The 27,828-nt window shown below is 38.5% G+C and overlaps 2 protein-coding genes across 3 annotated transcripts in view; both read right to left on the minus strand.

The window, feature by feature from the left end:
• The window catches only part of tnni3k (TNNI3 interacting kinase), a 30,412-nt gene extending 17,650 nt beyond the window's left edge, over positions 1-12,762 (minus strand). The window contains exons 1-12 of one of the 2 annotated variants that reach the window (XM_059340627.1): positions 12,730-12,762; positions 11,544-11,592; positions 11,289-11,456; positions 11,069-11,161; positions 4,435-4,543; positions 4,191-4,276; positions 3,845-3,942; positions 2,720-2,830; positions 2,513-2,611; positions 1,170-1,308; positions 778-922; positions 19-123 (exon numbers count right to left, since the gene is read on the minus strand). In XM_059340627.1, the coding sequence (XP_059196610.1) occupies positions 19-123; positions 778-922; positions 1,170-1,308; positions 2,513-2,611; positions 2,720-2,830; positions 3,845-3,942; positions 4,191-4,276; positions 4,435-4,543; positions 11,069-11,161; positions 11,289-11,456; positions 11,544-11,592; positions 12,730-12,762 (1,235 nt within the window). Of the gene's footprint in view, positions 1-18; positions 124-777; positions 923-1,169; positions 1,309-2,512; positions 2,612-2,719; positions 2,831-3,844; positions 3,943-4,190; positions 4,277-4,434; positions 4,544-7,009; positions 8,774-11,068; positions 11,162-11,288; positions 11,457-11,543; positions 11,724-12,729 lie in introns of those variants that run through there. The other variant, XM_059340628.1, reaches the window with a different exon arrangement.
• Positions 12,763-16,556: 3,794 nt separating this feature from the next.
• On the minus strand, positions 16,557-27,595 carry acot11b (acyl-CoA thioesterase 11b). Its single transcript, XM_059340629.1, has 16 exons — positions 27,458-27,595; positions 25,570-25,768; positions 24,198-24,267; positions 24,011-24,071; positions 23,828-23,929; positions 23,240-23,375; positions 22,984-23,137; positions 21,772-21,891; positions 21,477-21,615; positions 21,262-21,317; positions 19,439-19,505; positions 19,252-19,335; positions 18,703-18,836; positions 17,340-17,471; positions 16,981-17,107; positions 16,557-16,823 (listed from the first exon to the last, which is right to left on the minus strand). The coding sequence occupies exons 2-16, from the start codon at positions 25,757-25,759 to the stop codon at positions 16,665-16,667; spliced, it is 1,731 nt and encodes a 576-aa protein (XP_059196612.1). The 5' UTR covers positions 25,760-25,768; positions 27,458-27,595; the 3' UTR covers positions 16,557-16,664.
• Positions 27,596-27,828: the final 233 nt, after the last annotated feature.

Genomic DNA, 27,828 nt, shown 5'->3' on the forward strand with positions numbered 1-27,828 from the left:
CAGTGTGTGAGACAATACCTGTGAAGTGCCGTCTCGCTGAATATGTTCTCCTTTGACAGACTGTCGGTTCCAGAGAGCTGTAGGAGCTCCTTCGCTGCCTCAAATTTTCCATTATAGCAGGCCCTGATGAGACACAAAATCCAGTATAGCACTTCATCTCCACTTCAAGGTTATTATAGTTAACGAAAACTAACGAAATAACGAAAACTAGAATTGAAAAAACATTTTCGTTAACTGAAATAAAAATAAAAACGAGAGTTTTAAAAAAAACGATAACTAACTGAAACTGTATTGTGTGGTTACAAAACTAACTAAAACTAACTAAAATTATAGTGAAAATGTCCTTAGTTTTCGTTTTTGTCAACTTTTTTCATTCATAATTCAGTGTTTCTATTTGAACATGCAACACATGGTAAATATGTTTACTGAGACTGGGATGTTTACACTTCAACCAAAATACAAAACACCAAGAACTGAAAGAGTTAATAACCTTATTGGGGCTGAGATGATAAACCAAAGGAAATAAAGGAAACATTCATTATGGTCTCTTTGAATCACGCACCCAACACATAGCCCACTACAAAAAAACTAAAACTAACACTAAAACTAATAAAAACTAAACTAAAACTAGAAAACTCACTCTAAAAACTAACTAAAACTAACTGAATTTGAAAACAAAAATTCACAACGAAATTAAAACTAAAACTAATGAAAAATCCAAAACTATTATAACCTTGCTCCACTTCCTCCAAAATCCTGAAACTGTAAAAAACTCACAAGTGTAACGGTGTGTCCCCGTAGATGTTGACAGAGTGAGGCTGCACATCAAAGTTGCCCTGCAGGAGAAAGCGCACAATCTCATGGTGACCGAAGCGAGCGCAGAAGTGGAGAGGGACGTGATCTTCATTGTCCTGGGCGTTTACTGCAGAGAAGAGCAGAAAGGGTCAGTTGAATAATCATTCCCACACTGAGACTACTCCTCAAAGACTTGTCACTAGCACTTATTGATGCACTAATTATTATTGCACTATACCTTGATTGTTTGTTTTTACTCTTCCTGTAAGTCGCTTTGGATAAAAGCGTCTGCTAAATGACTAAATGTAAATGTAAATGAGTTAAGTGAATCTTAAGTAGATGTAGGGAACCACAATCGGAGGCTCAGGTCTCACCATTAGCTTTGCTACCTTCCCCCATCAGCAGCTTGATGATGGAGAGGAAACCTTTGGCTGCAGCGAGGTGCAGCGGCCGGTCTCCTACCTCACCACTCGCATTTACATCAGCCCCAAACTTTAACAGCAGCTTCGCCACCTAAAAGTGGGATATAAACGCAGATTATGAGACACTGGACTCCTGGACACAGACACCACTGCCTCTCCTAGATAGGAACAAGACCCAGATTTTATAGTTGTTGAGGTTTTTTTGTAGTTATTTTGTGTTACTTTGTATTTGTTTCAGTGTCTTTGTAGTTTGTTTTGTCTCTTTGTAGTCTTTATGTGTCTCTTTGTAGTTGTTTTGTGTCTCTTTGTGGTTATTTTGCCCTTTTTCATAGTCCATCCATCCATTCATCCATCCATTATCGTTAACCGATTATCCGCACTGGACAAACCGACAGACGATCGCAGGGCCGACATATAGAGACAGACAATCACGCTCTCATTCACACCTACAGGCAATTTAGAGTCACCAATTAAACCTAACCTTTTTCATAGTCATTTTGAGTCACTATTTATGTCGCTTTGCAGCTGTTTTGAATGTGTTTGGAGTTGTTTTCATCTCTTTTTAGTCTGTTTGTGTCTCTTTGTCATTGTGTTATGTTACTTTGTTCTCCATTTGAGTCTCTTCCTGGTTGTTATTTGTCTTTTTGAATAATTTTTTTGCAGGTAAAGTTTATGGGGGCCATGACACTGTGGGTCACTGGGCCTGTGCCTGGTAGGCCCGTTCATTAATCCTTCCATTGAACCTGGTCTCACAGGAATCTGTGAAATAGCCACGGATTCGCTTAACTCAAAATCCGTGGAATAGCCATGGAATAACTCAAATTTCCATGAAACTGACACAGATTTCGCTACAATGCAAGTTATTATTTTTTCCTATTGGTTTGTTCCAGGTCACGTGACTTTTAAGGTCCCGGCTGTCAGAACAAAAAACATGGCGGACAGTTTAATTTTTAGTGAAAAAAAATTAGTTTCTGCAGAAAAATGGATTTTGATCACATTTCTAGCGAGAAATATATGTTTTATTTTCTAAATATTCCCTCAGTGAATGTACATAATCACTTTGTATGTTGGAATAGCCACGGGATATGACTGTCATTAACTTGCATTGTAGCGAAATCCGTGTCAGTTTCACGGAAATTTGAGTGATTCCGTGGCTATTCCACGGATTTTGAGTTAAGCAAATCCGTGGTTATTTCACGGATTCCTGTGAGACCAGGTTGCTTCCATTGGAAGAAAGAGAGATGAGAGGAAACATAAAACATTTAGATTCTTTCTCTCATTTATGAACACTTTACCTGTTCATGGTTGTTATAAGCAGCAATATGCAGTGGTGTGAAAAAAACTGAATCCTGCACATTCACTGAAGCTCCGTGCTGCAGGAGTATATCAGCTGCCTGGTGGGGAGAAACACATAGAATCATATGTAAGAAAGCAGTGAAAAGTCCAGAGATGTTAATAATGTTCCTCGTGATACCTGAGGACAGAATAAGCCAAGCTCTCACCTCGTGGTGCCCAGCCAACGTGGCAACATGAAGGGCAGTGAGAGCACTGTAGCCCACCTGCTGCACGTCTGACCCTCCGTGCAGAAGAGCAGTCAGCAGCTCAGCGTTATCCTGTTACGCAGAAGATTTACAAGCCAGAATAGAAAGTCATTCAAATCAACTGCACCTTAAACAGCTACACATTCATTCATCAGTAATAATAATACAATAATATACACTACTGGTCAAAAGCTTTAGAACACACCAACTTTTCCAGAATTGAATTGAAAATGATGCAGTTTAATGTCTCAGTGTACTCTGAAATGAATGCACATTTGCAACATTTAAAATTCTTTATTGAGCATGATAGTGTTATGAAAGTTAAAAAAAGATTCAAAATCACATTTTATGTTGGACTAAAGGACTAAAAAAAGACACAAAATGACCAAAAAGATACAAAATGACAAAAAAAGACACAAAATGACTTAAAAAAGACACAAAATGACTTAAAAAAGACACAAAATGTCCAAAAAAGGACACAAAAAGACACAAAATGACTTACAAAACATGAAAAGAATTTAAAAATGGACAAAATAGCCCGAGACTCCATAGAGTTAAGTTGTTTCTTTCTTGTTCCCTGAAAAAGGCCTACTTATATAATTCTGAAATGTACATTATTTTTCAGTTTTGGTTAAGCTTACCTTTTTTTATTTACCTCTGGCAGTTCACCACTTACCTTTGTACCCTTTCAAGCTGTTCATTTGACTTGAACTGCTTGAATTTCAATAAAAAACTGGAAAAATTGGGGTGTTCTAAAACTTTTGACCGGTAGTGTACATTATTCTGAAATGGGCCATTATGCATGATGACTGTTTTTACTTTTATGTATATTTAGATGCTTATTTTTTGTTCTTAAGTAGGAGTTGCATGACTTTTACTTGTGACACAGTATTCATAGTGTGAAGTATTGCTACTTTTACTTGGGTAAAAGATCTGAGTACTTCTTCCACCACCAGTACTTGCACTCCACCATGTGGTAGGATGGTTCTTCACCACAAAGCAACACAAGCAAGACAAGGACATAGATTGCACATAGAAGCATATCATAAAGATATTTAAATTCTGCATTTATTGCTGTATAATCACCTTGTAAGCAGCCAGATGGAGCGCAGTGAATCCATTCCTGGACAGTCTGGAGGGACGCAGGCCTTTAACCGTCAGGGTGCGGACATGGTCCTTGTTTCCTGGTCACAAATATGTAATATTATGTGTCAGAAAAGTTTATTATTATTATTATACAAATATTTATCCATTTTATGTGTTTAGATTTAAATCTTTATGTACAATTTATTCCAAATTTACAGTCTGCTTTCATGTGACAACACCAGAGGTCATCTTCAGCCAATACTGTCAGTCAGTTCATGCTAATCCTTCCTTTCAGTGCCAAAATTTTGCTGAGGAGTTATTAATAGACTGTAGTGGTTATGCATACCTCCACACACGCAGCAGAGATGCAGCAGCGACAGCCCCTTCTCTGTTCGGTAGCTCACATTCACCTTCTGAAAAGCTTCATCAGAGCTGAGACAGAAAATCAACATCACCTGATTGTGAGAAGTGACACTAGACTGACACAGAAAAGTAAGCTGACTGAGGATAATACAGGCATAAAAAGCACTTTAATCCAGTTTAAGCAATGAGTGCATTTCAGCTTTAAAAACAGAAACTGTTTTTGTCACCTGAAGGCAAGGTTGAGGTCTGCGAGTTCACTCTCTTTGAGCTGGAACTCGTCTTCCAACTTCTCTATGATGACAGAGTACGACTCGCCCACCTTCTTCTTCCACTCATCTTCACAGCCACACAATCAGTTTAAACATAATAACAATTTAATAATATAATTCCCATGTTTATCTCGACCCATGTGCAAAGATAAACTAACTTGAATAAGATAGAACAGTCTCTGATCTCTACAATATACAATAATCAGTCACAAACAGATTTAAAAAGGTTTGCACAACTTGTGCTTGTGTTAGAGTGATGGCAGCCGACAGTGACACCCACCCACCCAAGCTTTTGTTCTTCAATTCAAACCTCATCCACACTCCTGTGGATACATCTAAAATTGTTAATAATATTCTCACACAATCACAAACACAGTGAGTCATTACCTGTGCATGTCTGAGATGGTCTTGATTTGTAATTTCCCATTGATAAGGTCTCTGTTCTCTTTCTAATATGTGCCGTATACTTTGGTAAAGCAGTAATACAATCTCCCACTCTGCCACAATTGCACAGGTCCAGATAAAGGAGGGATCATGGCTGTGTGCTAAAAATAAACACCTTTGGGTGGAATGCAAAACAACTACGACAACTGATCTCCCTCCAAATGCAACCAGGCATGTTTCACTGTGACTGTGTGCATTTGTGTATTTTTATGGTATATATTTCTTTATACACTACCGGTCAAAAGTTTTAGAACACCCCAATTTTTCCATTTTTTATTGAAATTAAAGCAGTTCAAGTCAAATGAACAGCTTGAAAGAGTATGAAGGTAAGTGGTGAACTGCCAGAGGTAAATAAAAAAAGGTAAGGTTAACAAAAACTGAAAAATAATGTACATTTCAGAATTATACAAGTAGGCCTTTTTCAGGGAACAAGAAATGGGTTAACAACTTAACTCTATGGAGTCTCGGGCTATTTTGTCCATTTTTGAATTCTTTTCATGTCTTTGTAAGTCATTTTGTGTCTTTTGGTGTCTTTTTTTGTCATTTTGTGTCTTTTTATTTATTTTCAAAACACTATCATGCTCAATAAAGAATTTTAAATGTTGCAAATGTGCATTAATTTCAGAGTACACTGAGACATTAAACTGCATCATTTTCAATTAAATTCTGGAAAAGTTGGTGTGTTCTAAAACTTTTGACCAGTAGTGTATATTATATCTGTATAGTTCAACAAACAGGTGCATCTCAATACATTAGAATATCATGCAAAAGTCCATTTCCAGTAGTTCAAGTCAAATAGCCCAAACCAAGTATTGAGTGCTATAGATGGACTTACTTTTCAGAGGCAAACATTTCCTTATTAGACATACTTTTTAAAATTGGACTTTTGTCATATTAAAATTTTCTAAGACACTGAATTTTAGGTCTTAAATGTAAGCCATTATCATTATAATTAAAATAAACGTGTAATATGTGTAATAGATCTATATAATGTGTTATTTCCACTTTTTGAATTGAATTACTGACATAAATACACTTTTCTATGATATTCTAATTTATTGAGATGCACCTGTACAGTCACCGGCCACTTTATTAGGTACACGCTTCACTTGATAAAGTGGCTGGTGTGGTTTTCTGCTGCTGTAGCCCGTCTGCTTCAAGTTTGGACATGTTATGCGTTCAGAGATGCTCTTCTGCAGACCTTGGTTGTAACGAGTGGTTATTTGAGTTACTGCTGCCTTTCTAAAACCACAAACTGGCCATTCCCCTCTGACCTCTGGCATCATCAACAAGCCATTTTGTCCCAGAAAACTGACGCTCACTGGATATTTGGTCTTTGTCGGACCATTCTCTGAGATGGTTGTGTGTGAAAATCCCAGTAGAGCAGTTTCAGTAATACTCAAAGTCACTTAAATCACCTTTCTTCCTCATTCTGATGCTCAGTTTGGCCTTCAGCAGGTTGTCTTCACCATGTCTACATGCCTTAAAGTATTAAGTTGCTGCCATGTGATTGGCTGATTACACATTTGCGTTAACAAGCAGTTGAACAGGTGTACATAATAAAGTGGCTGGTGAGTGTATATTTCTGTCATTTTTCATGTTCATGTTGACTTGTCATAACAGGAAAAGAACTACAGAAATAACATTAACAATGACTTCAAACCTATAAATACTGCAATGTGGCAATTAATAATGTTATTGTTCACACCCACGTAATTGTCTGCAGAGCAAAAGACCTGTTAGAGAATACTAGTTGAAAGTGGCTTTTAGGACTTTTTCCACCACACAACCAATCCATTACAGAACTTAATTTGGACTCCAAATTAAGTTCTAAGGATATTATTTTACGCTCTGACACAACATTGAGTTACAGAAGAAATGGACGGATGGACCTACGCAGGAATTTGAAACAGCAACCTGCAATGATGATAGGAGTAAAGGTCTTAGAAACTTTGGGTTGAAAGTCACCTTTTGTCTGAAACTATTATAAGACAATGGCCATGTCTATGTAGAGCAGTGCTGTAAGTAAAATGCTTCTTTAAAAAAACACCAGAAGCTTAAATTTTCAATAAGAAGCCCTTACAAAACGTTGAAAATTGCAAAGATGAACTTTATGAACTGTTATACCACAAAAATCAGATGACAAAATCCATATCAGCTCTTCAAATTGCTGCCAAAAGCTCATAGTCCTGAAAATAATTTGATCATCAAATGATACAATACATCAATGATTTATTTCTTGTACCTGAAGGGGACGTGTTATGCTAATTTTCAGGTTCACACATGTATTTTTGGTTTCTACTGGAACATGTTTATATGCTTTAATGTACAAAAAACAGTTTATTTTTCTCATACTGCTCATGGCTGCTGCACCTTATTTCACCCTCTCTCTGAGATGCTCCGTTTAAGCGCCTGTCTCTTTAAATCCCCCTCCTGAAAAAGCAGAAACTTTAATTGTTGGGTTTTCTCTGTGTGATGTCTTCATAAAGTCCCTTCCTGAACTCCAGCATCTCCTCCAGGTTCTTACACTGTAAGGCCTCCTGCATAGACATCAGCTTTGTGTCCTCGGATAAAGTTAATGTAGATCCAGTCAGAGCGGTCTGCAGCATCTCCAGAGACAGAGAGAATGAGCTCTGTTGATCAGAGCAAACTGGAAACAAACAAGCGTTCCACAAACTACAGCTGGATGCATCACCAGAGAACCTCAGGACTTCCTGTTTCAGCCCCCAGTGGGACAGACAGTCTGGGAGGCCGAGACCAAAAAGCTTCAGCTGCTCCATGTATGCCGGAGCTTCCACTCTGTGCTTCAAGTTGTCGTTAATCCCAAAAACGATGGTGACAAATCTGGTTTGGTGCTTGTAATTCACACAGAGTGAGTGCATGAAGACCCCAGCGGGCACCGAGAGGCCCGCTCTGACCCAGCAGCTGCTGACGATGGAGCCCCCACCTACAGCAGCTCCTGCTCCCAGTCTGCAGTACTCCACCACTGATCCAGCTCCCACAGAGAAACTGGGAGCCAGGACGCTGTGCATAACGCAGCATCCTGAGTTTTCATTCATGTGCACGCTGAAGGCAGACGCCGTGAAACCCAGCTCCTTCTGCAGCGCCACATCCTCGCTGAGGTGAAACAGGTACTCTGATGTGGTTCCGATGTGATAAAACTTGGAGTTGTTCAGGAGAATCACATTCAGCTGAGTCCCTTTTAAAAGATGGAAGATCTTTTGGCGGATTTCCACCAGACTGCTCTCCTCTTTGGTGACATTGGCAGTGTTGCTGGTGTATTCTATTGAAGCTTGAGGGCCCAGTGCTTGGAGGAAGTCCCCGTATGCGTCTACCTCACAGTCCAAAGGGCCCAGCTCCTTCAGCAGGTTAAGAAGAGACTTTGCAGTGTCAGAGTCGATATAATAGGTGCTGTCTGTGTAGACAAACTCAGTGTCAGAAAGAGAAAAACAACCGCTCGGCCTTTTGCAAACAGCTCCACTGTTTCGCATCTTCTCCACACTCGGCTTGTGCAGAAACTGCAGGCAGGAAATGTTCTCCATTTCAGAGGAAGTCGACTTTTCATTTGAATCCAGCACAAACACGCCATGGGTGGTCCCGATGGACAGCGGGGAGGGGTGGGCTAAGGCTGTAAAGCCAGGCTTGTCAAACCTAACAGCCTGGTCGTCTGCAGTGCTGTAGAGCTCGATGTCGTCCGCACAGGTCACCAGAACACCGGGCTTCATCTGCGACGGGAAATCCACATACAGCGCCAGTTTGAGCTCCAGCATCTGGTAGAGAGGGTCCCCCAGCGGCACGGCGGTGAAGATCTTCCCCAGAGCGCTGGCACTGGGCAGACGCTGACTCAGCCCTCCTGGCACGATGAGAGGGGGAAACATCACACATGATACATGCATTTTATAAAATGTCTCAGCATTTTCAATCAAGCGCTTAACTTTGGAATTACTTTAACCGTCTTTTAAGGCAGCTATTCTCAACCTTGGGGTCGGGACCCCAATTGTGGTCGCGAGATAATTTCTGGGGGTCGCCAAATCATTCTTCAGTCAGCTCTGTCTCCACTGTGTTAATGTGTTTTAGTCTTTTTGGTCATTTAATGTCTTTTTTTTGGTCCTTTTGTGTCTTTTTTCGGTCATTTTGTCTCTTTTTTGGTAATTTTGTGGTCAATTTGTGTTTTTTTTGGTCATTTTGTTTCCTTTTTTTGGTTATTTTGTGTCTTTTTTCGGTCATTTTGTGTCTTCCATTTGGTCAATTTGTGTCTTTTTTTGGTAATTTTGTGTCTTTTTTTGGTCATTTCGTGTCTTTTTTGGTCAATTTGTATTTTTTTTTGGTCAATTTGTGTCTTTTTTGGGTAATTTTGTGTCTTTTTTGGTCAATTTGTGTCTGTTTTGGTCAATTTGTGTCTTTTTTTGGTAATTTTGTGTCTTTTTTGGTCATTTTGTGTCTTTTTTGGTCAATTTGTGTCTGTTTTGGTCAATTTGTGTCTTTTATTGGAAATTTTGTGTCTTTTTTTGGTCATTTTGTGTCTTTTTTGGTCAATTTGTGTCTTTTTTGGTCATTTTGTTTCCTTTTTTGGTCATTTTGTGTCTTTTTGTGGTCATTTTGTTTCTTTTCTGGGTGATCTGAACTGTGGGTGTGAGATTGTGTTCAGTGAGCGGGGGTCGTGGACAACATGCATGTTAAATTTGGGGTCGCGACTCAAAAACGTTGAGAACTACTGTTTTAAGGGATAAATGAAAAATCTGTTTTACATTTTAACTCCTCAAATGCTTTGGTATCTTGTCAGAGCAATTGTGCTCACTGTATTTATTCCCACATTATGCAACACTATTGAAAGAATTTGTCTTTGATGTATGAGATTAAAAAAAAATGTAAATCTGAGTTATTTACATGATAATGATTTCCTTCTGAAGGAGGGAAGAAAAGAGAAAAGATTAACCTTGAGAATAAATCTTGTGTGCAGTCTTTGACCTCATGTTAGATTAGGTGGTGTAGACACTTTGTTTTATTCTTAAATGTGAAAATAAATTAGCTCAAAAGGATGCAACATTAACTGTTGAGATCGTTTTAAAGCAGGTCAGAACATCATAATAAGTGACCAATTTGATCAGGCCAGATGTCATCACTATCAATTTATAATGATAGACGACAGAACAATTCTTACCTATTTTTTTGATCAAACAATATCTCATTGTACACAAAAGGAACCCAGAATGTGCATATTGTATAATAGTGCAATAAAAGCTTGTATATAAAAAAAAATCATTCTCACTGTACTGCACTTTCAAAATAAAAGAAGTAGTTGTGCACAAAAATTTGAAATGTCATTGTCGTACAAAAATAATTGTTATTGTTGGTGAGTCTCATTGTTTCAATCAATGTATTTGCATCTTCCAAATATACATAAATGAGATTCTTAAATAAGCTAAAATAAATATTTTGAATGCTTAAAAATCATATTTTACTGTTTTTTAATGTGCCCCTCTGATTAAACACTGGCCCCTCCTCAGTGGCGGACTCAGACTGTTAGAAGGGCAGGGGCGAAAAAATAAAAAGGGCATATTCTGCACAACATGGAGCCCCACCAGCACGCCAAATTATGATGCATCATGTATGATGAAATATTAGCATTAAGTTAAAAGGAGATCCAGATCAAAGTAATTAATGATATGGTACTGACAATTAAAAGTATCGAACTAAACCATCTAGGGGGGTCTGGGGGCATGCCCCCCCCCGGGAGAAAATGTTTACATTTTTAAGTAAAACGCATCTATTTTGTGCACTTTGAGAGCTAAATGAGAGCAAAACATCTCACATAACATTATTCACAGTTGGGTGATACCGTATTATAGAATCTCTAGAGGGCACATCATCATAATTTATTGTATAAAGGGGCACCCTAGAGGGCAATCAATACGTTTTTTCATGTGTAAATGGCGGCCAATAAGGCGCTTTCTCTCATTTTCACCACTCTAGAAGGCACTTTTGCGCGCTTTTTCAACCACGGAGGCACCAAACAGGCATGAGGGGGGGCGGTCGCCCCTCCTGCCCCCCTCTGAGTCCGCCACTGCCCCTCCTTGGCCCCCACAGTAAAACTGGTCTAGAACCGCCACTGTATCTTATTTTATCTTATTTGTATTTAATTTCAAACCTGCGTGGATGAGGATGACCCTGAGCCTGCCCACAGCCTTGCCATAGACGTCGTTCAGCTGCTGCAGGGCGTACAGAGTGGAGCCCCCGTTCCCTAGAAAACACAAGGTCGCATTAGTAATAATAATAATAATAATAATGTCGTGCTTTGTTGATCCCCCTCAGCAGCAAACAGGACAGTGAAATGAAACTGGAGAGTGTGTGCTGTCTGACTCACTCACCTATTTTAGCTCCAGGCGGATCAGAGAAGACCTTGTAGTGGAGTCCGAGGGGAAGCTCTTTTCTCTGGACTTTGTCTCTGATCTGCAGCTCATAAGCTTCTCTCTGACTCTCATCCGCAGCGGTCACAACCACCACGTCCCAAAACTCCCCGGGCTGCACCTCCCGAGCTTCAGGCACAGAGAAAAACAGATGTTTTTGTGCTAAAAACGGTAAGAAACATGCTTTAACCCGACACAGTCAGATATAAAACTCACCCCGCAGAGAGTTAAACTTCCTGAGTTTTTCTCTTGTTGCAGTTTGTAACTTTATGATACATTCCTGACTCATTCTGTCACTTAAATATACGCGCTACAGTGTCACATATGTTATTTTAACGGATTTACAGTTACAGTGGAGCAGACCTGTCTGATTCACACACTTCCGGGTGCAGTCACGTGTTTGCTGTGTTTACAACGTGGGCGGGGACTGAATAGAGCACGTGGTGAAGGATTTGGAAATAATGACCAATAAATAAATTAATGTTTTTAGATTTTTCACAGATACATGTTAATTACATTTTATCCAAATGGGTAAAACTTTAATATTCTTTAAAAGTCAGTAAATTTGATTAATTGGAGTAGGAGGAATACATATTATTAAGAACCCTGTCATAGTGCATTAGTGCTTTCTTTCAATTCACAGTAAAAAATAAATTAATTAATGAATTAAAGTCAGAGTCTATTTTAAGAGTAAATCATCATCAATATTTATTCTTTTAATATCACTTATTTATTCATTTTACATGCATTTGTTATTAACAGTAAAACTCTTTAGTCAGAGGCTTCAGAGCAACAAAAAAGATGTGCACAAACACTTGTAAAGTACTTCCATTTTAGAAATTGAATTCTTTTAATGTTTTTATTATGTTCATTTTAATGTCTGTTCAATATGAAGCACTTAGTGCCTGTAATTTCTTTGTTTTAAATAACTTTGTGCTGCATTTCATGTATGAAAGGTGCTATACAAAAAAGCTATATTATTATTATTAAAATTATTATTATTATTATTGATTGAAGTCCTCTGATGCAAATATGGCACCAAATATTACGTAACTATTTTCACGTTACAATTGCTTATAATTTCTTTGCCTTAATACTTTCTGTACATTTAATATTCCCGGTAAGCACACCTGTGGAGGTTAACCATTAATGTGTAGGGTCTTTAAGGTAGAGCAGAAGTTAATACCTTAAGCTGTGTTGAAAAACAAGTGGACTTTAAGGTAAGACTATAACTCCGTCATGAAGCATGGGGGTGGCAGCATCAGGATGCTCCTCAGCAGCAGGCCCTCCAAGATTTGCAGGGCCAGTCGTCTCCTTATCTCCTTCTCCTGCTCAGTTTGTAAGGACAGCCAGCAGATTTAAACAAGTGCCATACTACATATTTCTTAATGATAAATTTAACTGAACTCTGGGGAATATCCAGTGAGCTGGACATTTTTTTGTAGCCGTCTCCTGACTTATACTTTTTAATGATCTTTTCTCTGAGATGCTTGGAGTGTTCTTTTGTCTTCATGTTGCAGTTGTAGCAGGAATAGTGATGAACCAGAGACTGGACCTCCCGGACACGTACTTCTTTATGCTATAATCACTTGACACACATTAAATACACTCAGGTGATCTTCATTTCACTAGCTCATCAACTAGCTGGAACTCTGTTGAATTAGGTCAGGTACTTTAAAGGGGGTGAATATTTATGCAATCATTTATTTCAACTTATATATTTTAATTAATTGACATTATTTTTGTAAAAATCTGTTTTTAACTTTATTAAAGAGGTTTAAAAAAAATTCTTGTCAAAAAGCCAAATAATGATGACCATGATTTCATGTGTAAAAGCAACAAAAGGGTGAAACATCCCTCCAACAAAAGGGTGAACACTTTTTATAGGCAGAAAAAACGGACAATCATTAACAAGGTGCAAACTGTCACTGCTCACAGATGCTCTGACGACCTCCTGAGGCCTGGCTGCTGTATTTGCATGACATTAGATGAATGAAAACTCATTTTTTGTAACAGGTCTTGAAGTTCTTGTGCACTGAGAGCAAACCACATTATCCTTCCAGCATTGCGAAGATGAGGCTGTTTGCTGTTGGCAGGTGGACCAAAAGGAGTTGATAAACCAGTGTATGAAGCTTTAGCATAGAAAACAACAGGAATAAAGCTCTCTGGCAGAGGCAGAAGGAGCTCAGATGGAGGCTCTCTGAACGTGTTAAGAGCCAGCGGGGATGGGCAGGTGCATGCTGCATCTCTAGAACAGACAAAGGGAGGATGGCTTGGGAGTGGGCACTGATGAAGGCCCCCCAGGGGGCGACTTGCTTCACTGACCGAGGCCTTTAACGAGAATAGCACACATCAGATCAGACCGGGACCTGCGGAGTGGAGTGAACTGGCAGAGAGTGTGAAACTGCAGACCAACAGAAGTGACACACTCGTCCAGGGAGCTTTGGAGTGACTCATTTCAGAGGATTAGTGACTTAGTGGCTCGACAGTATTTCACTTTCACCTGAAATTTCACACTCTACCGACATACACGATACGATACAATGTTTCATCGCAGATGCATTAGTTTAGGCTTTTCCTAGTTTTTGCAGAAGCAGTGAGATCATAACAGGATGATATATAAAAAATCTTTCCTTCCACATGCCATCGCACTGTACAATAACAAATAATAGTCTGGTTCATTACATACTATGTATGCACTTTATGTGTTCTTTATGCACACTGTTCATTGCACCTTATTTGTTTCATAGGACCAACATTTTTATACTGTATATTCATATTTATTCTGCACTGGAATTCTATTCTACTCCTTCTTTAGACACTTTACATTTTATCGTATTTTTATTGTATTTTTATATTTTATTGCTTGAAGTATGCCTAGGTTGTTCTTTTTATTTAATTGTGTTGTCATTGTCTCTGTGTGTAATGCTGCTGCTACACTGTAATTTCCCAGCTTGGGATAAATAAAGTCTATCTATCTATCTATCTATCTATCTATCTATCTATCTATCTATCTATCTATCTATCTATCTATCTATCTATCTATCTATCTATCTATCTATCTATCTATCTATCTATCTATCTATCTATCTATCTATCTATCTATCTATCTATCTATCTATCTATCTATCTATCTATCTATCTATCTATCTATCTATCTATCTATCTATGATCATGGAATAATACCTGGAAAGCAAACAGGGCTTCAAACACCTTTAAACCCCAGTCAGAGGCTTTCTGGTTCACTTAGACTCATGGCACCCCTCTGCCAGTAAATGCAACTTTTACACCATTAATAGCACAAGTTGCAGTTGGATACAGATACAGCTGTGTTTTCTTTCTTTTTTTTTCTTCATAAAAAATGGTTGAGGAATGCTAGAAATGCAGGGCGAGGGAGGTAAATACCGACACGACAGCTCAAATGAGTCTAATCCACTGGTCTAATGTGTTTATTGTTTCAGTTCAAATCAAGACAGTTTGACATGTGAGATGCTTGGCCATTGAATGTCAACATATCATACAATCAGTGCAAGAGTTGTCCTCCAAAACTATACATCTTGTGTTAAAATAAAGCAGCATCATTACACGTGTAGTAAAATCAAATAGTTTAAAAATGTTATTTAGGAGGTAGAAAATAAAACAATAACAAAAGAGGCTGATTGAAACATCTTGAACAGCTCAGACTAAAATACTGGCAATAACATTAAAAACAAGGCTGTCTCAAGATAACAAACCACTTAGATTGTGTTAAATACTTACATACCAAAATATGATTTATTGATCTATAAAATTAGTAACCACAGAGGGTTTTCCATAATATATTAGCTCTAATAAAACTTCAAGAGAGGCTCAGAAACAATGTGAACTCTTACTTCATACCTATTAAAGGGATAGTTTGGATTTTTTTAAGTGGGGTTTTGTGAGGATCCAGAAGCTAAGTGATGCTGAAGGCCTAAACCACCTAAAAAATCTATATCAATTTAAGTCTACGCTATATCTAGAATATTTTCCCAGTTTTGACTTGCCCTATTTAAGTGTACCTAAGAGGAACTGAAGTCACTCTATGCTCTCTTCAAACAGACTTGATAAAAACGCTAATTTTAACCTCAAAGAACACCTGAGTAGCTGTTCTACCACTGCCTCGATCGGTTGGTGTTATCGTGTGAAGTTGGTGAATCCCAACTATTTTTTTAAAAACACCAAAGTCACACAAACTAAACGATTGAGGATGTGGTAGAACACTACAAATTTCTTGGCAGCAAGGTAAAATCACTGTTTTTATCCAAGTTTCTAGTGGCTTCAATCTCCCCTACATTCATTTAAACAGGGTTGTCTGAGGACTAAGTAAAGTGGTGGAAATATTCTAAATACAGCAAAACTTGGCCATGTTTTTAGGTGGCAAAAATACATTTAGCTGCTGGCCCAGTTCACAGCAGCACATTGCTTAGCTTCTGTGCAGACACTCCTGCCTGCTCCTTCAAACTGGGGGCTTACTTCATAGAACCACTTCAATAAATCCAAACTTTACCTTTTTTTATCTCACTAAAAAACAGAAACATGTTCTTTAAAAACTGATATTTCTTTATCATTATTAAAGAGAATTCTCTCATTATCAAAAGTGAGAAGTGAGGTTTAAAGACTTGAAAGAAACTACAAATCCAATGCAAAGAGGTTAACTTACATTCAACTAAGTGCACCTCCACAACCAACATGGTCTCACAGGAATCCGTGAAATAGCCACGGATTCGCTTAACTCAAAATCCGTGGAATAGCCACGGAATCACTCAAATTTCCGTGAAACTGACACGGATTTCACTACAATGCAAGTTAATGACAGTCATATCCCGTGGCTATTCCAACATACAAAGTGATTATGTACATTCACTGAGTGAATATTTAGAAAATAAAACATATATTTCTCGCTAGAAATGTGATCAAAATCCATTTTTATGCAGAAACTAAGTCAAAATAGTGATTTTTTAACAAAAAATGAGAGAACTGTCCGCCATGTTTTTTGTTCTGACCGTCGGGACCTTGAAAGTCACGTGACTTGGAACAAACCAATAGGAAAAAATATCCATGTAATAGCCACGGGATATGACATTGACATATGCCATTAACTTGCATTGTAGCAAATCCGTGTCAGTTTCACGGAAATTTGAGTGATTCCGTGGCTATTCCACGGATTTTGAGTTAAGCGAATCCGTGGCTATTTCACGGATTCCTGTGAGACCAGGTTCCCACAACAGAGGTGAAATGGGTCAAAAACGGGGATCCTTATCCTTCCTACTAATGCTCCTGCTCCTCTTGTAGGAGGTCCACGGCAGCACTAATGTGTCACAGTACAGAGGGTGGCAGAGCAGCCAGGCTGTCCTTGTTTTCCTCCAGGAAGTGACTACAGGCAGAGAAAGTGCTAGAAAAGCTGGAGGAGAGGCCGGCGATGTCTGTGGAGATGTAGGGGAGAACACCTGGTGTGGCCTGGTTGTAGTAGGTGATCTGAAACAAAATGCATCAGGTTACATCAGGAGCAGTAAACCACTGCATCTTGTAGTTTAGTTGAGTTTTGCAGCTGTGACTCGTTCGTGTTACGGTGCAGAAATGTGCTCATAGCAAGTGCACGTGCTGAACTGTGTGCCCTTCTCATTTGGCCAACCTTGGTGACGGTGCTGGACTCTTCCCAGATTGTGAAGCCAGCACACAGCACCTCCCCCCTGGTGTAGTCCTCAGTGGGGGGGTGAGTAGGCAAAGTGACAGAACGCAGAGCGATCAGATATGGGTCCCTGAGAGGGACAAATAAGGATAGCATCATGAGACTTTATGAAAGAGCGAGCGGGAGGCAGTAATGCAATAACTGGTTGCATAAAAATATAATATAAGGTAGAAAGAGGGAATCAAGAAACATATGCGATAGTCAAAATGAAAAGCATATAGCAGTGAAATGATAAATAGAATGTGAAATGACATGAGCAGAGTTATTTCTTAGTGTTGTTTATTATTTATATGTTACAACACCTGGCGTCACATGGTTTCCTCCTGGACGCCAGCAAGATAAAGTCCTGGCCTTTGCCCCCTTTACTGACGGACGGTGTAGCCACACGATAAAGGGTGTCTTCCTCATCGGCTTGGTTGATCAACTCACACTCCCTGCAGAGGCCACAAAGTAAAGGGCATGTGATAAAATGCACATATTAAAGATGTAGAATTAAAACTGCAGTCGCTATTAACTATTTGAATTCATTTTGCCAATGTACTGCACAAATAGTTTATATTTCATGCAAAAATATCATGGCATCTTCTGTTACCCTTGTGTTTGCTTGGGTGTTACTTTTCAGGTCAAATGTAACATGAAAAATATGATCAATTTAAAATGATTACGCATGTTTATAAGTTGAACCACATAACAGTATATTGACTAGTATTAATTAGCTCTATCTGGACAACAGTAAAACGCTGCTTACATAAACAATCAATAATAATAATAATACAAAAATATATTTAGAATATATAAAATAATCTGAGTATTGAGTACTTTTACTTTTTATACTTTTATTTCATTTTGATGCTGATACTTTTGTACATTTTTACTGAAGTGAATTTTGAATGCAGGACTTTTGCTTGAAGTGGAGTAATTTCGTAGTAAGGTATTAGTACTATTATTTTATTTATTAGTAAGGGATCTGGATACTTCTTCATCCACTGCTGGTTGCTATATTAAAATAATACAACTGAAGCATTTACAGGATAAGGCTGGTCTGTCAACAAGTTAGAGTGAGGATAGCAGACCACGATGGGCCAGGCCGGGCGTGGTCAAATATTTAAAAATGATGTCAGCATAAGTTAGCCGCTAGCATCAGTTAGCCGCTAGCTTTCGCTAATGACCGAATTAGCAGAACTATTGTCCCTTGTTGTGAACCCCAACTTAAAGATAACCCAACAACTCACAAACTTGTTTTTGAGCAGACAACTGGCTTCCTTTGTTGTGCTAACTTACATTATTGCCCTAAATGTCAATAATTTATATTTCCAAGTTTTACCAACTTACACTGTTTTAGGCCAAAAAATACAAGTTGGCTTTTTTGCAGTGCATAATGTACACATCATTTTAATGAAACTGGCAACAGGGGGGTCACCGCCAGAGGCTAATGCTATATGCGGGTCCTTTGCATGGCAAAATTTGGCAACCCCTGCCCTATGAATGCAGCACAGCACAACACTTTATTTCCTGCTGTTTTCTTTTAATGAACCTGTATATTTGTGAGGGCCTTATTTTGAGTGTTTTATGTGATTTGTTGACAACAAGAAACCTGGAATAACAACAGCAGTAGTTGAATAAATTGTAGATTTCTGTGCACCGGATGACGCTTCTCATACTGACTCATAATGTCGGTCCCACTCCTTTCTCCTCCTCAGGTCTGACAGTAAGTGGAACGTCTGCTCTGCTGGTACGCTGACGTGCATCTCCACCTTGAAACACAGCATGTGGTTTTCCTCCAGTGTGTACAGTCTGACCTAAGAAAGGAGTACATTCACACAGAGGAGGTGGGCTCTATGTCTATAAATAGGGTTCGTTCCAGTTATTCTAACGTGCAGACATTTGACTGCTGTCAAAACTGCCACATTAACTGGTAGGTGTATGAGAGATTATACATATGGTAATTATCCATCTTTTGAGGGTGGCTATATCCAGCTGTTATTCTCTATGTCTCTAATGCTAATTGCTTTTGGAGCGGGGTAGAGAATAAGTTTAAAGTTTCAGCTTTTCTGACTTATTCTGCATTATTCCGCCGTTTAATTAAAGCAATATGGGCCACTGTGACTGTGCAACTTGTCCAAAATAATACAGATCAGGATGCCTGGGTGGAATTACAACAGCTGTAACCATTTAACACACTATATCCTGCACCACAATAAAAACAATACTGACCTTGTTTTTCTCAGAAGTTAATACCCAGTTGTTCCTGGTATCCATTAGTTTCAGGGCCGATACATTATTGTAGCTCAGGTACATCTAAAAAAGAAAACAAAGGTCTGTCTGAAGCCTTGAATCCAGTGGCAATATCTAATAAGCCTCCCTAAGCATGTGTGCTTCTGTTTGCTAGAAATTGCAATACCTGGTTACTTGGATCCCAGGGCACAGAGACAGGCACTTCAGTTTGCTTGCAGGAGATAATGTATTTCCTGTAAACATGTAGGCCACAATGATTTACATTCAGGGACAAAAGAAAGATCTGAGAACCAATGAGCCAGCAGATTTGGTTATCAAATAGTGGAATAAAGGTTATGCTGCAGGGCGGGTATTTTACAGTTGAACAATGAACTTATTATGCCTGACAGACTCTCCGCACCAAAGTCTGCTCAGCTGTGATATGCTGCTCTGCCAGCAAGTCATGTGTTGCTGCAGAGTATTGTATACAATGAATTCAGCAGCACAACACTGGACAAACAGAAATGAAAACACTGTTTCTGTATTACTTTATACAGTATTCTTTATACTGCCATCATGACCTATCATGTCTTTTTCAATGCATTTGTTGTTGATTTTTTTATTTTTTATGATTCATGTTGAATCAAGTCTAACACAGTCTCAAAGCCCATCAGGTATTGGTCTGATAACGATTCCACCCCTTGGACAGTGTTGGAAAAAGTATTCAGATCCCTTTCTTAAGCAAAAGTACTAATAACACACAATAATTAACATTTATTCAAGTAAAAGTACAAAATTATCAGCATCAAAATGTACTTAAATTATCAAAAGTAAAAGTACTCATTATGCAGAATGGACCCACTTAGATTATTATATATATTCTAAACATATTATTAGATTATTTGTATTGATGCATTTATGTAAGCAGTGTTATATTTGGAAAGATATGGCTAATGTGAACTACTTAATATACTGTTATGAGGTTTAATTAAAATAAATGTCTAATCATTTTAAATTGCTAATATTTTTCATGTTAAATCTTCGCCTGAAAAAAACCTATAGCTGTTATTGTAGTGGAGTAAAAAGTACAATATTTGCCTCAAAATGTAGCGGAGTAGAATTACTAAGTTACATAAAATGGAAATACCCAAGTAAAGTAGAAGTACCTCAAGACTGTACTTAAGTACAGTACTTGACTTGATATCAGGATAACAAATATCTCAACAAAACTTTCTCTTCTATTCACCGGTCAGTGTTTACAGTCTGATTGGCAACTTCACTGATACCTTTTACAGTATTTTTTGCTAATTCCTATCAACATATTTGCATACGTATGCATATAAATGCATTCTGCCTCTTTTGTTCTCAACATGACCATACCGAAATCTTATCTAAATGCCTACAGATCCTGCAGCATATGCATCTATCCATTCATAGAGATTCAACCTGACCAAGAGCCACTGAAGGCTCATAACCTACTTTTCCTAGTGTAATAAGTATTATTTTTTAAAAAGGGATCAGCTGACAGAATGGTGATTCAGAAAATGAATATTTTTTTTATTTTTTTTTTATTTAACCTTTATTTAACCAGGTCGGTCCCACTGAGACACAAAGACCTCTTTTTCAGGGGAAGCCTGGCCAAGACAGCAGCAGGGTTAAAAGTTGCAACAATAAGACAGACAGTGCATCATGACAGAACAGACAATACAACATGGACGTACAGTAAAATACAAGCAAGCCAGACAACACAGTAAGATAGGCATGGACAGCACAAGATCATGACATCATAAAAAACAAGTGCAAAGGCGATACGAGTCTGCTTCCAGATCTCTCAAGAGTTTTTTAAAGGATGTGAGCGTAATAAGGTCCTGCAGATTGAGACTGCGCTGGAGCATATGAAGCAACTTTAACAGTAACAATAGTATACTTATATCTAATAAGCAATGTCAGCCCTTTGATAAATCAGCAGGCTGTACAAAGAACAATCAGATGTTAGAAGGAGATACGAACCTATCAAGGCGTATCTTCTTCCTGGCAATAGCTTCTTGATATCTTCTATTACCGTCCTGTAAAACACAGAAAAATGCAATGTTGAAATCCTCACTGAAGAATGCTTGCTTTCTTTGTAAACCTGGTACTGAAATTGAGCTTTTTTTCAGCTCAACTGTATATTTTACCATACATTACAAGCTCTCAGGCAGCAACAGGACTCAAATAAAACTCACCACAGGCTCAGGTCGTATCCGTGGCAGCGTGTGCGGCTTCCTGTCACTGTCCAGCACCTCAAAGGTCATAAAGGCACTATTTATATGGCGCAGAGGTTCTCCACCCTGGTAGGCCTCAGCACACACTCCCACCTCCATGCTGGAGCACGCAGTGAAAGCAGGCGTGGGGGTTCAGACAAAGATGTGCAGTAAAAACACACTTAGACTTTATGTGTTTAACTTAAAGAGATACATTATAAAGCTTTATGAGTCACTAGCTTTGTGCTTGTATTTGCTTCATTATGTGTAGACTCACCTGTGCTTGAAAGCATTGTTAACAATAGCTTTCAGCACCAGTCGGTCACCGATGTGAGACGGGCCGCGGAAATGGAACATGTCGATGCTCCTCAAGGTTGGGTGAGCGTTACACAAGCGACTAAATCCAAGATTAAGAGAAAGAAAAAGGATTGGTGTTTGTAGTTTGTCTTGTGTTTTGCCTTACAAATAGCTTCAGCAAGCAAGAATTTGTTAGGAATTACTACGAATATGTTTAATTTATTTTATTGCGGAGAGTAAGATGACAGGATCGATACGGCTCTCGTTAAAGTTATTGGGTACATGTCTTGAATGCAAAGTAACGTCTACACTGAAATGAGAGCGATGTTCAAAGAAACAGCATTCTATGTCTATGTGAATTGACAAACAGTAAGTTAACAGTAAGTTAAAATAATATACAATGTAGTTCTCCTAGCACCACACAATAATTCTCCTCCTCAAAGAATTGTCACTAGCACTTATTGATGCACTAATAGCTCTTATGGCACTATACCTTGATTGTTTGCTTTTATTCTTCCTGTAAGTCGCTTTGGATAAAATCGTCTGCTAAATGACTACATGTAAATGTAAATGTAGTAGAGCTTTGTGTGCAAGAGCTACGCCAGATATGAGTGATTTTGATCTTCTCGTCTAGCGCAGCAAGAAAGTGATTAAGCATTTTTGCTCAAAATGCCACACTATTTCTCTCTGTTGGAAAGATGTCAAAAGCCCTTCTGTTGGTTGCTGGCTCAAAGAACTATCAGCATGTCTTGTCCTTGAAAAGTTAACATATACATTGAAAAAGAAATCTGACAAATTTAAAGAGATTTGGAATCCCTTTCTTGCATTCTTGGAGAACTGTGAAATTGAGGAAACTTTGGAAACCTGAAGGTGATGTTGTCCCTAATGGTTGATATCTTAACCACGTGTTGCTAGCTGTATATGAATATGTAATGTCGTTACCCACTTTTTTATTTTTATTTTCTATTACTATTATTATTAGTTCTGTTATTTCTTTTCTTTAAGTATTTATTTTTCCTTTGGGGTGGGGGGAGTGGATTCCTTTATAGTTTGACTTTGATGCTTTGTCAAATGTATTAAAATGTCATTTTTGTAAACTGTTAAAACTCAATAAATACACGTCTATATAAAAAAATGCCACACTATTCCTTTAAAATGTCGCAAAATAAACTGAGGAACACTAGTTTCACACCTTGCTGCAATTGTAGCTACATTCTCCATCCAGGCCATGATCTGGCCCCCGAAGGTGCTGACTTGGTGGTTGGCATGTGGCGGCAGCACCAGCTCCACACTCTCCACCCGTGTCCGCTCAGCCGGCACAGAGTCCTGGTACTCCTGGCATTCTCCTGGTGAGAGCGTGAAAACAAAGAGCTTTAATCAATCAGATTTGAAATGGAGCATGTGTGCAGTGGCGCCATGTTATAAAGCCCTGTGTCTACAGCCTGTACCCAGTTGAGCTGTGCTGCTGCTCAGTAGGTCTGTAATGATCTCAGCGTGGATGAGCCTCATCCTCCTCCGCTCTGCTGCCAGGCTGTACTCCATCTGCTCCATTTGTGTGCGAGGCAGCACCTGCTTCAGCTGTACCTGTGCACACATAACACACACACAAACTTAAGTGTAAGAAATCAGGATTTAGAAGGGAATTGAAAAAAACAGTTTTGAGTAAAAAAAATTTGGTTAAATTCAGTTGACTGATATCTGTAAAGCTGCAGAATGCCTTATTTTGTATTTTTTGTTTGTGTTTAAACTTGTACAGAGACAGCTCTTAATGAACTGATCTCTGAATGTGTCTGTGTATATGTGTGAGTATGTATGTGTAGGTGCTTGTACTATGTATGTATATACTTGTACTGCGTATGCATGATGCATGTGAATGTTACTGTTATGTGTCTTGCTTTTTAGGGACCCCAGGAAGAATAGTTGTCACCATGGTGACAACTAATGGGGATCCAATAAACAATAAACAATAAACAAACTCATGATGCTGAAGTAGTTTTAGTGAAACCTAAGCTATATTTCAGCTCTTCTGTTCCTACCTTTCCAGCTTCAGTTCGTCTGGCGACAAAGGTAGCGAAGGCATGGCAAACCTTCCACTGCTTGTTAGTGTAAAGGTCCTCACAATTCACCAAAATACCCACCTGAAAGGACAAGAATCACCACATGCGTTTGATTTTTCTGAAATAAAATGACCGCTCACTGTGTTAAAAATGACCACCAACCTCCATACTGGACGTGAAGGCTCTGTTGACCTTTGCAATGATGTTGACAACCTTCCCCACCCTGGAAGGAACAGACGCTTATCTTTACTATCAACACAGAGCACTGATGACACTATCAACACAATCTGGACCTGTTAATCATAATGTGAAGTTGGAGATACACCACGGCAGAGCATTAATACCTTACCCTATGGTGTGTTCAAAATGGATGTCGTCCACAGATGCAGTGATACAGGAACAGCCTGCATGTCTCTCAGCTGAGAGGAGAAATTACACTAATATTTCAGTCACAAGTCACATAGATACTGCAAATCAGGCAAAGTCAAAGATTATAATGAGTAAATATGTGCAGGTATAAAGGCATACACAAATAATCTATCAAACAGACTTCATCCACTTAAAGGCCCTATGTAAGCCTGTCACGACCATTACAATATCCACTCATCGTATGACATCATATGGACATGACCACGATTGTTTTGGCTGACCTCGATATCACCCGTTGTGTTTACATGCTGGTTTGTCACCAACACTTTAGCCAAAAATGATGCCCAACAAACAGCAGGGTTTTACCGACTATTATAAGACCAGAGGGCATCACCTACACATGTTTTCACAGCACCAAAGTTAATATTTTTATACATTCCTGTGTGAAAATTCTTAGCAACCCTCATCACTGATGACGTCACTCACCCTCTGCATCACTCCTTCTCTCTGCTGCCATCAGGCAGAAGATACAGAACCCCACTGGCCCATAAAAACATTTATAAAAAGTCATTTCTACCATCTGCAGTCGCTATACTAAATAGTGGCCGGTAACACTGTACCCCACGTCATTCTTTTTATTGATGTTGTGTTTTTACTGAAGTGTTGTTGTTTTATCTCACTTCATGTAATTGTTGTGTGTTTTGCATGAATTTTTATAGCCGTGTCGAAAGACAAATTTCTGCTCTGTTGAACAGACAATAAAGATATATTCTATATATTGTTGAGTTTTTCTGTCAAAGGACAAATGTGTCGCACCCTGTACAGTCTGTAGCGTCCTTTGAGGCAAATCTGTGATTTGTGATTCAGGGTTTTATAAATAAAATGTAATTCAAAAATAAAAGTTCATTGCTCTTTGAACAGGTGTACTTGCACGATAATTGGATTATGTTATCATTATATCAGTGGCATAAATTGGACTTAACATTACAAAAATATAACATATGGCAATCATTTCAGGCACAGTATTATAGTATACAAAAGCAGTTAACGTGATTGTAAAAAGTGGGATTTGCATGACTTTGTCTGCAGGGTTATGAAGAAAATACTGGTCCAATTTTTAGCAAACCTAGTGGCAAGAAGAACCCTTTACATTTTAGAGTAGATCTGATTCAAGAGGCGGATAACTGATTATTTTTCACTTTTGTTAACATTTTGTGATAGGGCACGGCCTTGGCAGAAGTCTGCGTACCCTTCCTAATCATAGCAACTGTTACATGTGTGAAGCTGACATTTAAAAAGAACTAGTGAGAGTTTAAAAGTAAGAAGTGTGAGGCTTTCTGATGTTTTCCTACCAGACAAACAGGCTGTGGAGTCCATCCACTTCAGCAGCTGTCCAACACTCAGCTCTCCGCAGTGGTTGGCGTGGCACGGCAGCACGATCTGACTCATCTTCACTTCAGTGGGGTTTCTGTACACTTCCTCGCTCTCCTGAATGAACAGAGGGTCCTGCATGGTGTCTGCACATTTCCCCTCCGACGTCATGACTCACAACTACACGGACAGGAAACAGGAACATTTAATACTGTTGAATGAAAGTGTTCTTGTGGTGTAAAAAAAGTGGGGTAACGCTTTATAATAAGGTCCTTAATAACCATTAATTAACAAGTAATAAGGTATTGTTCTCGCTTTAGATCCGGTAGCTGCAAAAAGCATAGTTAACTTATAGTTAACTTATAATAGATGAGCAATAAAGTATATTTTAATAGCAATAAGCAAACAAAATAAGATTAATAAAGGCATGGCAAAGACATAATTGGTGGGTCATGGGTGTTTGTAATGCCATTATTAACACTTATATAAGCTTATAAACACACAATAATGTTAATAAGCATCTTGTAAGGACTTAAAGGGGCCTTATTACTTGTTGCTTAATGGTTATTACAAGGACCTTAATATAAAGCGTTACCAAAAGTGGTTGTTTTAAACTAAAAAGGAGACTTTTTCCAAAAGGCTTTTGATCTGGAGACAAGCTCCATATTTGTTTTTGGGATTTATTTGTTCACAGAAGAGTGCATCAATCTAATCTCATTTATCTCCAGGTTGGTAGTGAAAAGTCACAGTTCAGGACATAGTTGGGGACAGTATTTTTGGCCAGCCTCAGTGAAGTTGACATATCATCTTTAAGCATATTTTCAATCGGTTTTGACTTTAAAGTTGTGTACAAACACTTGGACCATGTAGAATTGCCATATCAGAGACCATTAATAATCACAGAATAAAAAAACAAAACAAGAATTTGTCCACTTGCCATAAAGACCAAAGTCTTATGAGTTGTGTTCTTTCATATGAAAATACCTCTTTTTCGATTTTTTTTTTCATAAATGGATAACAACAGTTACTTTCTTAAGAATTATTATTCCTTTGGCATTACATCTGGAACAAGTCTTGATGTAGAAACACCAGCTTCAGGTTTACTGATGATTCATGGATAGTTGATAGAAGTCTGATCTGTTTTAGATTCTTTCATTGACACTTTGACCTAATATAAACTATCCGTGTTGTGGTTCAGGTCATGTCAGCACAGCTGTTTACACCCACATCTTACTAACAGAAACACAAGCATTGAGTCAGAAGCATAAACTACAAAAAGACAAGATGTTTGTAATGTTAACATTCCTTGTTCACTACTCAGTCTGCACCAGTGCTGAAACATAAGACGCTTTAAATAATCTGCCACACAGTCTGACGAATTGCACAACATTTAAGGATCAGGAAAAACCTGAAATGCCTATTTACGTGATTACAACCCTGTAATATATAATGGCACTGCTTCTCAAGTGGCCTATTATGTAATTTTACATGCAGCCTTTTTTTAAATGGACTTGAGTTTTAGAGCATGTTTAATCAGGCTGAGACAGACACTATTTACTTCCATACTATTTTAAGGCATGCAGCTAAATGAGGTATTTATGGAAACTATTTGGGATACAAGTGTTTGGCCGTTACGCTGTGGTCACCTGTCTTTCCTGCGACTGGTGACATGAGCTAGAGTGACCTTTAAATTGACTTACACAGAAATGAGACATACCACAACATTGACTATTAACTTCTGCTGCACTACAATAAAAACGCGCATGAGGCGGGCTATGAAAGCCGCTATTCATTCTGCAAAAACAAGTCGTAGCAGTAAACACAGCAACGTATTTGACACTGAAAACAAACACAAATAAAATGGCTTACCCAAATTTTAAAGTTACTGTTGATGGTGGAGTCGAGATAAATATCTTCAAGTGCCACTAAACCGCCCACTGTAAAACATTAACACCCGCTGAGGAACATCAGCTTACAACCCGCACCTCTTTTCATTTCACCCATTCTTCAACAACTTTATAAACACACACATGTACACACACATTACAGTTTTGCTCAACAGTTTCACCACTGGAGGGAGAGAGAGAGGGAGAGAGAGAGAGACCATCCCCTCTACTGGCTACTGTTACGTCCACATTTTTAAGGTGGAACTGTTAATTCATTTTTAGGGGCTGTTGCATATTAACCTTACACTAATTAAAATAAACCATAGTAACTTTTGTGGATACTATAAATATTGT

The sequence above is a fragment of the Centropristis striata genome, chromosome 9, assembly GCF_030273125.1.
Source record: "Centropristis striata isolate RG_2023a ecotype Rhode Island chromosome 9, C.striata_1.0, whole genome shotgun sequence".
NCBI classification, from domain to species: Eukaryota; Metazoa; Chordata; class Actinopteri; order Perciformes; family Serranidae; genus Centropristis; species Centropristis striata.